This window comes from Chlorocebus sabaeus, chromosome 25, assembly GCF_047675955.1.
Source record: "Chlorocebus sabaeus isolate Y175 chromosome 25, mChlSab1.0.hap1, whole genome shotgun sequence".
Taxonomy (NCBI): domain Eukaryota; kingdom Metazoa; phylum Chordata; class Mammalia; order Primates; family Cercopithecidae; genus Chlorocebus; species Chlorocebus sabaeus.
Window position 1 is genome coordinate 23,036,460 of NC_132928.1, and position 12,760 is coordinate 23,049,219.

Below are 12,760 nucleotides of genomic sequence, written 5' to 3' on the forward strand. Positions count from 1 at the left end.
CCAGTCCTAGAAGCTGGATCTGAGTCACCTTCCAAGGAGGCCTGCAGAGGTCCGAGCAAGTGCGGGGACCCAGCTGATGCCCTCCAGTGTGACCTGAGCACAGCATGCAGCCCCTCCCAGCCAGCTCACTCACCTGCAGCAGGAGGACAGTAACAGCTACTCCATGGGTTGATTGGATGACATGGATATATTTGGAATTGTTTGGAGCTTGGAAAGTGTTTTACAGAAAGCCTTGAAGGTATGGAGGCCCACACACTTCAGGAATTTACCCATTCTCTTCAGAGACTGCTGGGGCTGGAACCCAGGTGCCAACTTCCCAGCCAGGACTCGATGCCCCGCATCAAATGTCCTAGGAGGCTGGAGGGGTCTGTGCTGCTCTGGTCAGCTCTGAGATGGCAGTTGGATGTGAAATGGTTAAAACCAGGAAATTCCATGTTTCTATAGAATGTTGGAGGGACTTTCCCATGGCCACACCTGGTGGTTTCCTCCGCCAGCGCCACCCCTCCCACAGTGACACTAGAACAGGAGCAGAGCCGAGAACCGCCTGGTGCTTTGTTAAAGAGACCTCCCCATAACACTGCCAGCTGGAGGAGCTGCTGCAGCTTCTCACGGCAGGACCTGGAGGAATGTGCCTGAGTGCCTGAGATCCTCATGTTCCACCCAGTCTTCCCAGCTTGCTTTTTTTTTTTTTTTTTTTTTTTAGATGGAGTCTTGCTCTGTCACCCAGGCTGGAGTGCAGCAGCACAATCTCGATCTCGGCTCACTGCAACCTCTGCCTCAGCCTCCCGAGTAGCTAGGACTACAGGCACACACCACTATGCCTGGCTAATTTCTTGTATTTTTAGAAGAGATGGGGTTTCACTGTGTGGTTGGTGAGGTGGATTGAGCAGGTTGGTCTCAATCTCCCAACTTCCTGATCCACCCGCCTCGGCCTCCCAAAGTGCTGGGATTACAGGCGTGAGCCACCACGCCCAGCCTAGTCTTCCCAGGTTTCTGCCAACCTGGCACATGGGAGAACTGCACATCCTAGTTACCTTGTGATGCGGGGAGCATGTGAGTTCCCCACCAAAGCGTTTAATTCCTGATGCAAGACCCTCCCAGAGCTCTGCTTTCTGGCAGTGTGATTCTGTTAGTCTGGGTCCTTGAGTGACTGTCCTGAGCAGAGTTCCCCTGCTGGTTCACAAGGGATATTGGCTTTGGTGAGAAATCAGCCTTTGTTGCTTTAGGGCACCGAGGTTTGCTACATAACTTAGACGATCCATAATGTTTACCCACTTTTTACCCTGATGAACCTGCTGGGTCCTCAGCAGCACTCTTACTTTCCTCTCTCCATCAATCTCTTTCCCAGTGTATTTAGCACGTTCAAAGGCAACTACCATGTGTCTAGCACCTTCTATGAGGCAGGCACTGTGTGCTGAGGACGTAAAGGCTGGGCATCCCACCAGGAGCCTGGAGGTCCAGGACGGCATGGTAGATGCTGAGTGGCAGGCAGGCAGCAGGGAGGAAGGTGATCAAGAAGGGCTTTCCAGAAGGGTGGCTCGGCCAGACTTTAGGAAGAGGGGAGTTAGGCAGAGGAGAGGGGGCTGGGGGAATGGAATTCCAGGCTGTGGGCACACATGCAGAGGTGCAGAAGCATGAGAAGAGCTGGACTGAGGCTGAGAAAAGGGGGAGAGGTAGAGGTGGCCTGGAGCCATGTGCCGTGACAGATCAAGTTTCCTTGGGCATCCTCTGTGAGGTCACATCCTCTGTGTGGACACAGTGAAGCAATGTCTTGCCTGTGCCCCAGTCGGGCAGCACAGCCAGTTGCATCCAGGAAGGTGCAGGGAGCTGGCGGGCTCCAGAAGGGAAGAGGAAGTCTGTAAGAGTCCCCACCACATGTTCCCAAGTGGCTCTGAGGAGTCCTAGAAATAGAAGTGGCAATCCAAGGGTAGTGCAAGGACCAGAGGCGGAAGAGGACGGCCCTTGACAGCAGCTGTCAGAAAGAAATCTCATGTGACTTCTACAAAGAGGCCGAAAGTATAGCGGGAAAGGCAGGGGCTAGCTCCATTGCCATGGAGGTTTGAGTTCAGATCTTACCACCTACTGTGGGTGAGCCTAGCACGTCACTCGACGTTCCTCATAGGGCCGGTTTGAAAGTAAAATGAGATGAAGCTCCTGGCACCTGGTCCACTCTGAAGAGATATTAATTTCTTTTTCCGCCCCTAAGGGGCCTGAGTCAGTTTTTCACAGCAGACTCACCTGCCCAGTGCCTTAAAGGGAAGGGGAAAGGGCTCGGGTGCTGGTGGGGTGCATATGGAAGAGACTGGAGGGCATTGCCAGGCAGTGTGTATTTGCTATGCTCAGTCTCAAGGGTGAAGGGCTGAGCCACGAGGTCTCGGAGCCTGACTTCTTGTCACCTACAGGGGTTAGCTCTGGCCAGGAGCTTTGGGTGTGGAAGGAGGGACAAACACTGCAGCCAGGCCTGCTGCTATGGCCCCAAGCAGTGGGACAAGCTGTGGGGCAGCATCCAGGCCACTGAAGGAAATCGGCGCCGGTGCCAGCGTCATCTCTCTTCGAGGAAAAGCAAGTGTTTCTCTCATTGTCTTCACTCTTCAAACCTCCTCCGCACCATTCCCTCCTACACTGTCAGCTAAGGACCTTGCCTTAAACTTCACTTAGATAAAAGAAGCAATCAGAAGGGAGCTCCCTCATTTCCTCCCCCACATCCACTGCCTGCCCTGTCTGTACTCACCTGCCTTCCCTCCCACGCGACAGCAGGAAGTGCCTCTTCTTGAGCCTCTTCTAGTGGCCATGGCCAACCCTCCCACTTGTGCCCTGCAGCTCACCCTCTCCTCTCCTGCACATTCATTCTTCCCGTTCTACTGCGTCCTGCCCACCCCACCAAACAAATGCAACTCTGCACTGCCCATCTTACCCTTGTCTCTTGATGCTCCCCATTCAACGAGCTGTCAAGTTACTGCCTCTTCCCTTCCCATTTGCCACCTAACCCACTCCAGTTGGACTCATTCCCCTCTGCTGAAAATGCTCTTGTCCAGGTCACCAATGATTCCCTTTCTACGCCAGCCTCACTTTACCCCATTGGCTTCAACAGCAGATTCCCCCTTTGCTGAAGCATTGTCCTCTCTTGCTGTCTGTGACCCTGTGCTCTCCCAGCCACCTACCTCACTGCCACTTGCTCATTCTGCCTTCTTTGCTGCCCCCCTTCCTCTGCTGCATTTTTTTTTTTTTTTTATTGAGATGGAGTTCCACTCTTGTTGCCCAGGCTGGAGTGCAATGGCGCGATCTCGGCTCACCACAACCTCCACCTCCCGGGTTCAAGCGATTCTCCTGCCTCAGACTCCCGAGTAGCTGGGGTTACAGGCATGCGCCACCACACCAGGCTAATTTTTTTGTATTTTTAGTAGAGGCGGGGTTTCTCCATGTTGGTCAGGTTGGTCTCGAATTCTTGACCTCAGGTGCACCCGCCTAGGCCTCCCAAAGTGCTGGGATTATAGGTGTGAGCCACCGCACCCAGCCCCTCTGCTGCATTTCTAATGATCAGGACCTTCTCTTTTTTCCATCTCCACGCTCTTCCTGGGAATCTCTGTTTGAATACATCTATAATGTAACAGTTCCTAATAGGTTTTCAGGTATTATCTACCCCCAAATCTCCAAATTCGTACATCCAAGGGTCTACCTGGTATTTCCACTTAGATGTCTACTAGTCATGTCAGCCTTGCCAGGTCAAGCAGAATCCTTCATTTCCTGAACAACTCCTATCTTATTACAGTTTCGTTTTCAGAGTAATAGTCATTTTGCTTTTTCATCTGTCCTCCCTGACTAGAAAGCTCCATTACCTGTTTTTTTTTCTGTTCAGTACTATAGGACAGTGCTTGCACACAGAGAAGCTTAATGTTTGTTGACTGACTAAATGACTGTCTTTAGTATATATAATATGCCAAGGTTGCTAACTCCTGAGTAAAAGGAAATGTCATATACCGATGAACATAAATCAGGAGTTTCCAATCTTTTGGTTTCTCTAGGCCACATTGGAAGAATTGTCTTGGGCCACACATAAAATACACGAACACTAATGATAGCTGATGAACTAAAAAAAAATTGCAAAAAAATCTCATAATGTTTTAGGAAAGTTTACGAATTTGTGTTGGGCTGCATTCAAAGCCATCCTGAGCTGTGGGTTGGACAAGTTTGATATAAACATTTAGGTTAGATAGTCTTAAAAGACTGTTTCCTAAGTTAACATACATCTGGTCTGCATTTTTGGTTTCTATCTGGATGGAATGGGCTTGTGTTTTGACAGTGTTCATTGCCACTAGTTTCCATCCAGCCCCCATCAGGACATATGAAATAAAAAGAACCATATATGGATAAAGAGGACCTAAAAAGCATAGCCTGCCTTTGCCTCGGGACCCTCTGAAAAGGGGCTCTTTTGTCCCCTGCTCACGGCCTACAAACTGGCTCCATGTCACAGCTATTATGGGGTGCTCCTGGCCATCCCCATTCTCCCTGCACTCAGGGAGAACTCATTCCTACCAGAGTGGCACAGTAGCCTTGGCCTTGACTTACCCGAGGCCAAGGGCCCAGCAAGAGAAGCTCAAGATGTAGCTATTCCTTGAAAACAGGGGAAAGGAAGAGACAGTAGGCTGGAAGGGCATAGCAAAGCTGAATAAAAGACATACGAATAACGGAAAGGGATGATAAACCTAAGAAGGGGTTGTAAAGTGTCCTGTCTAGAGCTGAGGGTAGGATTCCTTGCATTACCACTGAACACAGGGTACCTACTTGGAGAGATGTGATCCATCCCCAGGGGCAACTGGTATTAGAACAAGCCTGTTAAAAGTAAGTGTTGGCCCTAGGAGCTCTGGGATTTGTTTCAAGTTGTTACCTTTGAATAACTTCACCCTTGAACTTAAGCTGTGCTAGACTCACAATCTATCACCTGTATCCCCCACTCCCACCAACAGCACAAGCAAATTGGTCAGCTTTTCTCCCAGAGGCAGGGGGCTGTCAAGGGCAGAATGACTCAGGGCTTTGGTTGTGGAAGAAAGAGAACCTCTAGTCACCCTTGGTTGTAGTTTGCCAAGTTTCTAAGCAACTTCTTAGGCCCCACTCCCTGAAGTGGGGAAATCTGACTAGAGATAGAAAACAAGGTGGATTCTGTGAAGGCAATGGTTCTCATGGCAACAGGCGGTCCAATGATGAGCTGGAAGACACAAAACCTATGAGAATCCACACACAGGCTAAATGGAAATGCTAGGGAAAAAACCTCCCATTCTAAATGCAAGTGTGCTATGCCTTGGTGGGGAGGGAGAAGGTGGCTGGCTGTAAGGTCATCTCATTGCTCTCTCTGTTGCCAGGCAGGGCTCTGTTAGCACAGACGAATCAAAATCCCTCCTGGGCAGCTGGTGTCCTGAATCAGAGATTTCAAAGAGGAGAGAAGGGATATGAACTGCAGCATCGAAACCTAAAAATGTATTTTATTTTGAAGTTGTGCTTTGGATTTTCCCCAATCCAACATCTGTTGAGTGACAGTCTTAGGTTCACACAAAGCATCTCCAAGCATACATACAATATTCCAGTTATCAACACTATTTTAAAGAATATACCATTTTACACAAATGTGACATACAAGTCAGACGCCACCACATTGCAATTCCCTGGAAGATCTGACTTCTCTTCTGCACGGGAAGTAGATCTGCACCAGCCCTTCCAGTGCTCTGCGCATCCTGGTGCTGGCATCACTGCTCCTCATCTCCTTGGGGAGAAGCCAGGGCGCCCTGAGGAGGTTGGTTGAGACCAGTGTTTCCAGTTTACAGGCTTCTGGCTACAAACTCCTCTATTTTCTAAATTGGGATGCTAGTAGCCCCGCCCCACCTCTCTTCCCCAAAGACTGACCCTTCAGAGTCCACACCAGGAAAAGGATCCATGCCATGAGGGGCAGAGCAGGGCTCTTTGAAGCATCATGCTGGTTTCGGCAAGCATAGCTGAGGAAGGCTGGTCTCCCTAGGCCCTGGATGGCCAGCTCCTTTTGGCTTTTCGGTGTAAAAATCACAGTGTGCAACCTCAATTCCAGTTGTTTGCAGTGAGCTCTGCCGAGAAGGACTCTCCTCCTATCGGTTCCTAGTCCTCTCGACAGGACCATCTCACAGGTGTCAGGAGCACCAGAGATGGGGAAGACAGCTCTGCCCCCAGAGTTAGGTTTAGTAGGGGACCACTCACACACTGTTCAGTTCATGATGCAAATTAGCGCGGATGGACACTGATCAAGGGGATGGTGAACACGAGTTACATACAGGGTTGAAAGAGAAATAAGGCAGGAGCAACAGAACAGGCCCAAAGCATTGCCATTAAGAAAGCTTTGCTTTTACTTTCTTAGAGGGGAATGTGCTGGAGAGAGGGAGAAACGGCAAGTGTGGGCACCAGTTTTGATCAGTTGGACTGAAAGGAATGTAAAGTGAAAGATGGGGTTTCATTTTCAGCAAGGAAACAGATCCTTGGGTATGAAAGCCCCCTGTTGGCTCAGGACCTGTGTAGGCCCAGGTGACAGGCAAGAACAGGTCAGGAAACAGCAACAAACACCAAGACTGTGGGTTGCCTCTTCCAGGCTGACTCACTTCACTGCAGTTCTTTAGTTCTCCCTTCTAGCACCTGGAAAGGTTTCTCTGGTGCTGCAGGTTAGCCTTCTCATTAGTGATTTCCCATAAAGCACCTCTTTTCCTTTGCACAGGATTAAAAAAAAAAAATCCTACCACTTTCCATAGATGTAACCACCAATTTCACATGTTCGTCCAAAAATAATCTCTTCTAGGTCAAAGATAAGAAAACTCAGATTTTCCTACCTGAATGGCAACCCACCATCTCTCCTGAACTACAGAAAATAATAAGGCCAAAATGTAAGTGCAGCTTTTAAACCAGAAAACACAGAGAAGAAGGATGAGTTTCAGCTTTAACTCAAGTTGCTGTCTGAGAACCATGAGCCTGGCTGTGGATGTCTCCGGTCCTGGTACTCCTGGGATAGCATGATGCTAGGGGGCCAGGACCACGGACACCAGGTTTGGAGACTGGATTGGAGCAGACAAGGGTATATTTGTGCATTTTGGAAGGGAACCAGAAAAAAGGCCAGAGTAGAGCCAAAATATTCAGCATTCAAATTTTAACTTTCTTTAGATTCCGGCCTTGGGAAGACTTGAGAACCCGTGGGGTCAGAGTTCCCTTAATTGTCCTTGTTTGAATCAATGAAAACTGGTTTTAGGAGGCAGGGTCTCCCTTTAATCTAACTAAGGCTCTCTAAGCCCCTGTTGGTCCCTGAAGAGAGACCTTGTAAAATAACCAAACTAAGGGGTAGACTTAAAACAAGTTTTCATTTGGGAACAATTTCTGGATTAGCAAAGCTGAATTTAATTTTTTAATAGGATAATGAATTTTATGTTTTAAGTGCCAAAAACATTAGGAGGAAAAAGGACCCATTTCTTACCTTTTCCAAACCTGCCATAGACACAATAAAACTCTCTTAAGACTCTTTACCCTAAAACGAACCAGCTATAAAACTGTCTTATATAGGAAAATGTCTTAAATGGAAAATGGTCCATCAGAGACAAAGGTAGGAACCCGAGAAATGTCTATACATTCAGAAAAACTTTAAAAGCTCCTTAATAAGACTGGGGTGTACTTCTAGGGGATGGAGAAGAGCAAGAGCAAACACCAATGACCAATTCACATCAATGGAAAGAACAAAGAGAGAAAGCCCCCAACCCGAAACAGGTTACGGGATTGTCCCAACCCATGATATTTCATATGATGGAGAAATTTCAAAGGCTAGGTTCTCTGGCCCAGACAGAACGAAGTTTGTAACGGAAACAGAGACCCCTGGTGGCTACTGTGTGAACTGCCACAATAACTTACAAAGAGACTGGTCTATGACTAGGAGAGGCTACACATGCCAGAGACAAGAAAAACGTGTGTGTGTGTGTGTGTATGTATGTAAAATGTGTGTGTGTGTGTAAAATATGTGTGTGTGTGTAAAATGAAGACTAGACTACATATGATTCTCTATAATCAGTTCCCAAAACAAGATGCCACTGAAAGCTGGATGGCTGTAGCCAACCAACTGGTCAAGGCATCCCTGTGGTCTGAGGGGACTGAGACTTGAGCCCATGTCCTCGGGACTGCCTTACCAGATTTCACAGTGACCTGATAATGAAAACCTGTCTCTGGCTAACCTAAGAACGGTACAGACTGCAGCTGGCTGAATTACGACGACTGGGGGAAGCAGAGGGCAGTGGGAAGGGAGAGGCGATGCCAAGGGTTTCATTCTCAAGGTTTTGGGAGACGGGGAGGCTAATTCCTGCAAGAACAACTTAGAACCTAATTTTCAACTGAAGTCCCCAAGCTAGTTAAATAGGAAGATTTTAATAACAGTCAGTCCCTATAATCCCTTTGTCTAGAACAATTAAATTATATCTCTCAGACAGTACAAGACTTGTCAGTGGACTGTGGGGAAGTTGATGAGTTGACACCAGGGCTAGTGGCATTTGTTTTGGGGAAGACAGTGGGCTTGGGCCGTGTGGCTGGTGGTTTAACCGGGGCAGCCATCTTGACAGACTTGACAGGCCGGAAGGCGCAGGCGATGTCCCCAGCAGTACTGGCGCTGCGCTGGAAGGCGGGCTCGGGGTCCTTGAGGAGCTGGGTGTGCATGGGGCTGGAAGGTTCCGACGTGGGGGCCACCACTGGGGAGGTTTTGAGGGGCTCCAAGGTGTCCAGAACCACGTCGGGGGTGTGCTTGACGCTGCTCTGCCGTTCTAGCTCCCGTAGCTCATTCAGGGCTGAGTTCATTGTTGCCTCAATATCCTGCAAAACAGGAAAAAGGAGGAGGTGAGGCAAATAAGGGGAGAATTCCCTAAGGAGCCGGTTTCAACAACACAGGCCAAGGTATGAAGAAACCGACCATAAGATGTCCAGATTATTGTACTTGGCCCAAATCCTCCAACATATGAATGCTCAGAAAGTGGGGAAAGGGGGACAGAGGGATTTTCACTGTCATGAGTTTGTTTTTTTTTCCTTTAGAAAAAGTAGTTGATTTTTTTTTAGAGACCCTGGATTTTAGAGACAGATATTGAAATACTTATTGATGAAGTGACATATAATCTAGCAGGGAGAAGAAACATGGACAAAGTAAGAAGGGCCAGGAATTTGGTGATGAGTACATGGGGATTTGTTATCCAGTTCTCTCTGCTTTTGGGTAGGTTTGAAATTGTACATAATAAACACTTTTTAAAAAAGTGGTAGAGATGATGTATGATCTTTATTCTCTTGGACTTCAAGGCCAAAGGTGAAGAGGGTTAGTCCTTCCTCCTCAGGGGCTGAGGAAAATTTCAGGAGCCCAAGACACCTCCCCCCGCCCCTCCTCTCCAGCTCAGGGCAGCGTCCAATTTGAAACCATTTCCTTCCAGCCATCACCACCGGGGGGACCAAAGAGTGACCAGGAGGGGGAGCCAAAGCCCACGTAGGTGAATCAATTGCCTGCAAATCAATGGAACACTCTAGATCTTAGCCAACAGCAGTCCTAGCCCAGGGTCTCAAGGCAGAACCAAAGAACCTTTGTATGCAAGCCAGCTGCCTCCCAGCGAGACTTCCCAGCTACCCGCTCCCTCCCCATAAACCTGTGTCTGGCACCCCCAAACTACCACAGGATTTCTTCCTGGGATTAGGTTCACATGGAAAGATTTCACACATTCCAAGTGAAGGCCTCTAGTTAAGGTTTCTTTGTCCTACAGAGTGATGCATGCTTTGTGTTCACAGTGATTCAGTTTCACTCATCCCTGTGACATTCTCAAACCTTTAAAATGCTCAGGAAGAACTCCATCTCCCTCCTCAATCGTACTCTACAGCTAGTCTGTCCCAGCTGTCTACCTTTCCTGACATTCCTATTAACACCTGGCCAAGGAGGGAGCTGGGAGGATACCCATAGTGCAAGGCAGATTGCAGCCAAGAGCTTAAATAGAGGCACAGAATAGAAGGCTAGCAAAGCAAGACATCTCAGGCCCGTAGCTCAATACTGGGCTTGCCAGGTACATCTCTGTAAGCAGAGAACCACAATTAAGCCAAGAGAGACCATGCCCAGCCTCTATCACCCCCTGGAAGATGGCGTAAGGAGAATCTCAACTCAGGTGAGATAAGAAGGCAACAATGAGCCCTTAGTTCCTACCTGGTCTAATGAAAATTATATAGTTGGGAGAGACGTCTGAGTGAACTGCTTGGAGTGGCCCCGGTAGTCGGATTTTTAGAAGTGGGGTTGGATCTCTAATATTTCATGGAAAACAGAGAGTCATCAGTGTGGTGCTTACACAGAAGGAAGACCCTGCAACCAGGGAGCTCATCTCCACAGCCTCTGGAGGCTTGGGCTGCTGCAAATCCTTTTGGTTACCAGAGCTCTCTGCAGCCAGAGTATTTTTTAGGTCTTTAAGACCAGGTGCAGGTTGTTAATTGATCATACCCACTCGGTACCAGAGACTAGCCTTAGGAATCGTGATGATGGTGATGGGCACAGCAATATAAAAATGTGGCCAGGATTACACCTGAGCCTCAGGATTACACCTGAGCCTCAATAGTTGGGCAGTTTCACTAAAGTCTACCAAAGTCTTTAGACCCAAAACTTGGGCTATCAAAATACTCTTAATACTGGCTTTAAAAATTACAACAGCCTTCCTAATAGTCAGTGTATGAGCAAGAAGCTAGGCTTATTTTATTCTGTCTTTAGGTTCTTCCTGGGGAGAGAGGGACAGGCAGACTGCTTATTAAGCTGTCTTATCGGGTCCACAGGTCCAGAGTGGATATAGACTCAGTATATGACATACAAAATAATCGTTCTGTTTCAAGTTCTGTCATAATTAGGTGGGTGGCACTAAGTGGTAGTGATGAATGTAGACTCATGCTGTCTGTCCAGGAGCCCACAGTTACCTGAGCAATGACCTCAGGGTCCATGGGCCGATGGTTATTGAAGCTTTTTGACCTTCCTGCTGTGGCAGTCTTCCGGATCTGTGGACTGTCCAGCCGATTCTTGAGGGATGAGTGGCGGCTGATGGAGTTGAGGCTCCCGTGCCCACTGATGGAACACTTATCTGGCCCTTCCTTGGGGAGACTCTGGCTCATGATGGGCTGGGAGGATGGGCGGCAGCTAGCCCCCACCCCTGGGGAGGAGGAGTCAGTCAGGGAACTGCTCAGCCCATGGCTGTCACTCCGAAAAGTTTTCCGGATGCTCCCAGATTCTGGACGCTTCCTTTGCCTTCAATCACAAACAGAAAGGGCAGTGTGATCAGGGAGCCCTGGTTCCAAGGAAGCTAGGACAAGTAGGAGGGGGCAGATGTTGGCCCCCAGGGACTTCGGAAGGAGAGGGACACGAACACATTCTGTCCTCGGCTTCGTCTTCTCTTGCATTCTCCATGTCTTCATTCCCTTGCCACCCCCAAGCTGGGCAAAGGAGAAATGGATACTTACTTGGTGGTCACGGGCTTTGTGTTGTCAAGATGTAAGTTGCTGTCAGAAAAAATGTCTGATTAAGCGAAAGTTTCTAATGGGAAAGAGATTCATGGAAAGGCCCCTTCTGTGACCTGCCATGAACAGAAAAGGCCCCAGGTAGGAGAAGAAGTCTCACCATCACCAAAGAGGTCGGGAATTGCTGGTAAGAGGATAGTTAACTTTTCTAAATTTTAGCATGTCTCTTTTTCCAAAAAGTCTGTAACTGTTTTGGGCTCTGGCCAGAGGCTGTTGTTGCTTATTCTGTAGGCATGGAACAGAATAGTTTTCAAGAGGCAGCAATACTGCAGAGTTAGGGCCCAGTTTGTGCATTTTCTTAGTGTGGAAATACATGACTCTCAAGTCACCGAGCACTGGGCTGAACCCTGGATCTGGGCGAATTTGTTTCAGACCACTTAGGGCTCTCAAACAAAATGGCTTGGCAGAATCCTAGTGTTGCCTGCGGCTGGATTTCATTTTGTCTTGGAATCAGATCTGAAAAGGTCTAATCTAAGAGGCAATGAAACTTCTGATTTGGATGGCCGCTGAACAGCTCTGATCTTGAATCTAAGAGAAATGGGGGCCGAGGCAGGAGTTGAGGTGGAAGGAGGGAAGGGGTCAGACTCTGAAGATAAGGAACTGGTCTGTGAGGTGGGGACAGTGCTCTAAGTCAGTCCTAGTCCTGTTCACTGCTGAGGTCTTCCTCATCTTTCTGCCTGTAGCACCTGGCCCAGGACCTGGCATGTATCAGCCACTCCGTGAATCTGTCCACTTGGCAGTTTTAGGCTTGTGAGTCAGCCATTCTCGAGTAGAAAAAGGATGTTCTCCAAGTCTTCTAAAGCCCTGCTGAAATGACCCCCCTCTCTGCAAGGATTTCCCTGGCACCACTAACTCCAGCTGCACTGGCACCACTGCACCACTAACTCCAGTTGCAGGAAGAATGGACCCCTCCCTCCTCTGTACCTTCAGAGCACCTGATGCTACCTTTCAGTTACCTGTCCAAAGGGTCTTTACCTTGCCAGACTGTGAGCTCTGAGATCAGGGACCTTGTCTTTTTTTATCTCTGAATAACCACCAGCAGTGCTTGGCACAACAGTAGCTACTTAATAAATGTGTAGAATTAAATGGAAGTGCCACACCCTAATAGCTCTTTGCTGTTTTCCTTTTTCCGCTTGAGGATGGCTGACTCACAGGCTGAAACTGCTGAGAAGGCAGATTTATGGGGTGGCTGTGGTGTGCCATGTCCCGG

The 12,760-nt window shown here is 48.5% G+C and overlaps 1 protein-coding gene across 4 annotated transcripts in view; it reads right to left on the bottom strand.

Moving 5' to 3' along the window:
* Window positions 1-5,450: 5,450 nt before the first annotated feature.
* Window positions 5,451-12,760, bottom strand: part of SRGAP2 (SLIT-ROBO Rho GTPase activating protein 2) — a 250,304-nt gene continuing 242,994 nt past the window's right edge. For 3 of the 4 annotated variants that reach the window (XM_007988689.3, XM_007988687.3, XM_007988688.3), the window contains exons 22-23: window positions 10,957-11,281; window positions 5,451-8,847 (exon numbers count right to left, since the gene is read on the bottom strand). In XM_007988689.3, coding sequence (XP_007986880.1) covers window positions 8,464-8,847; window positions 10,957-11,281 — 709 coding nt within the window. In that variant the 3' untranslated portion in view covers window positions 5,451-8,463. Of the gene's footprint in view, window positions 8,848-10,204; window positions 10,300-10,956; window positions 11,282-12,760 lie in introns of all 4 variants that reach the window. The other variant, XM_007988691.3, reaches the window with a different exon arrangement.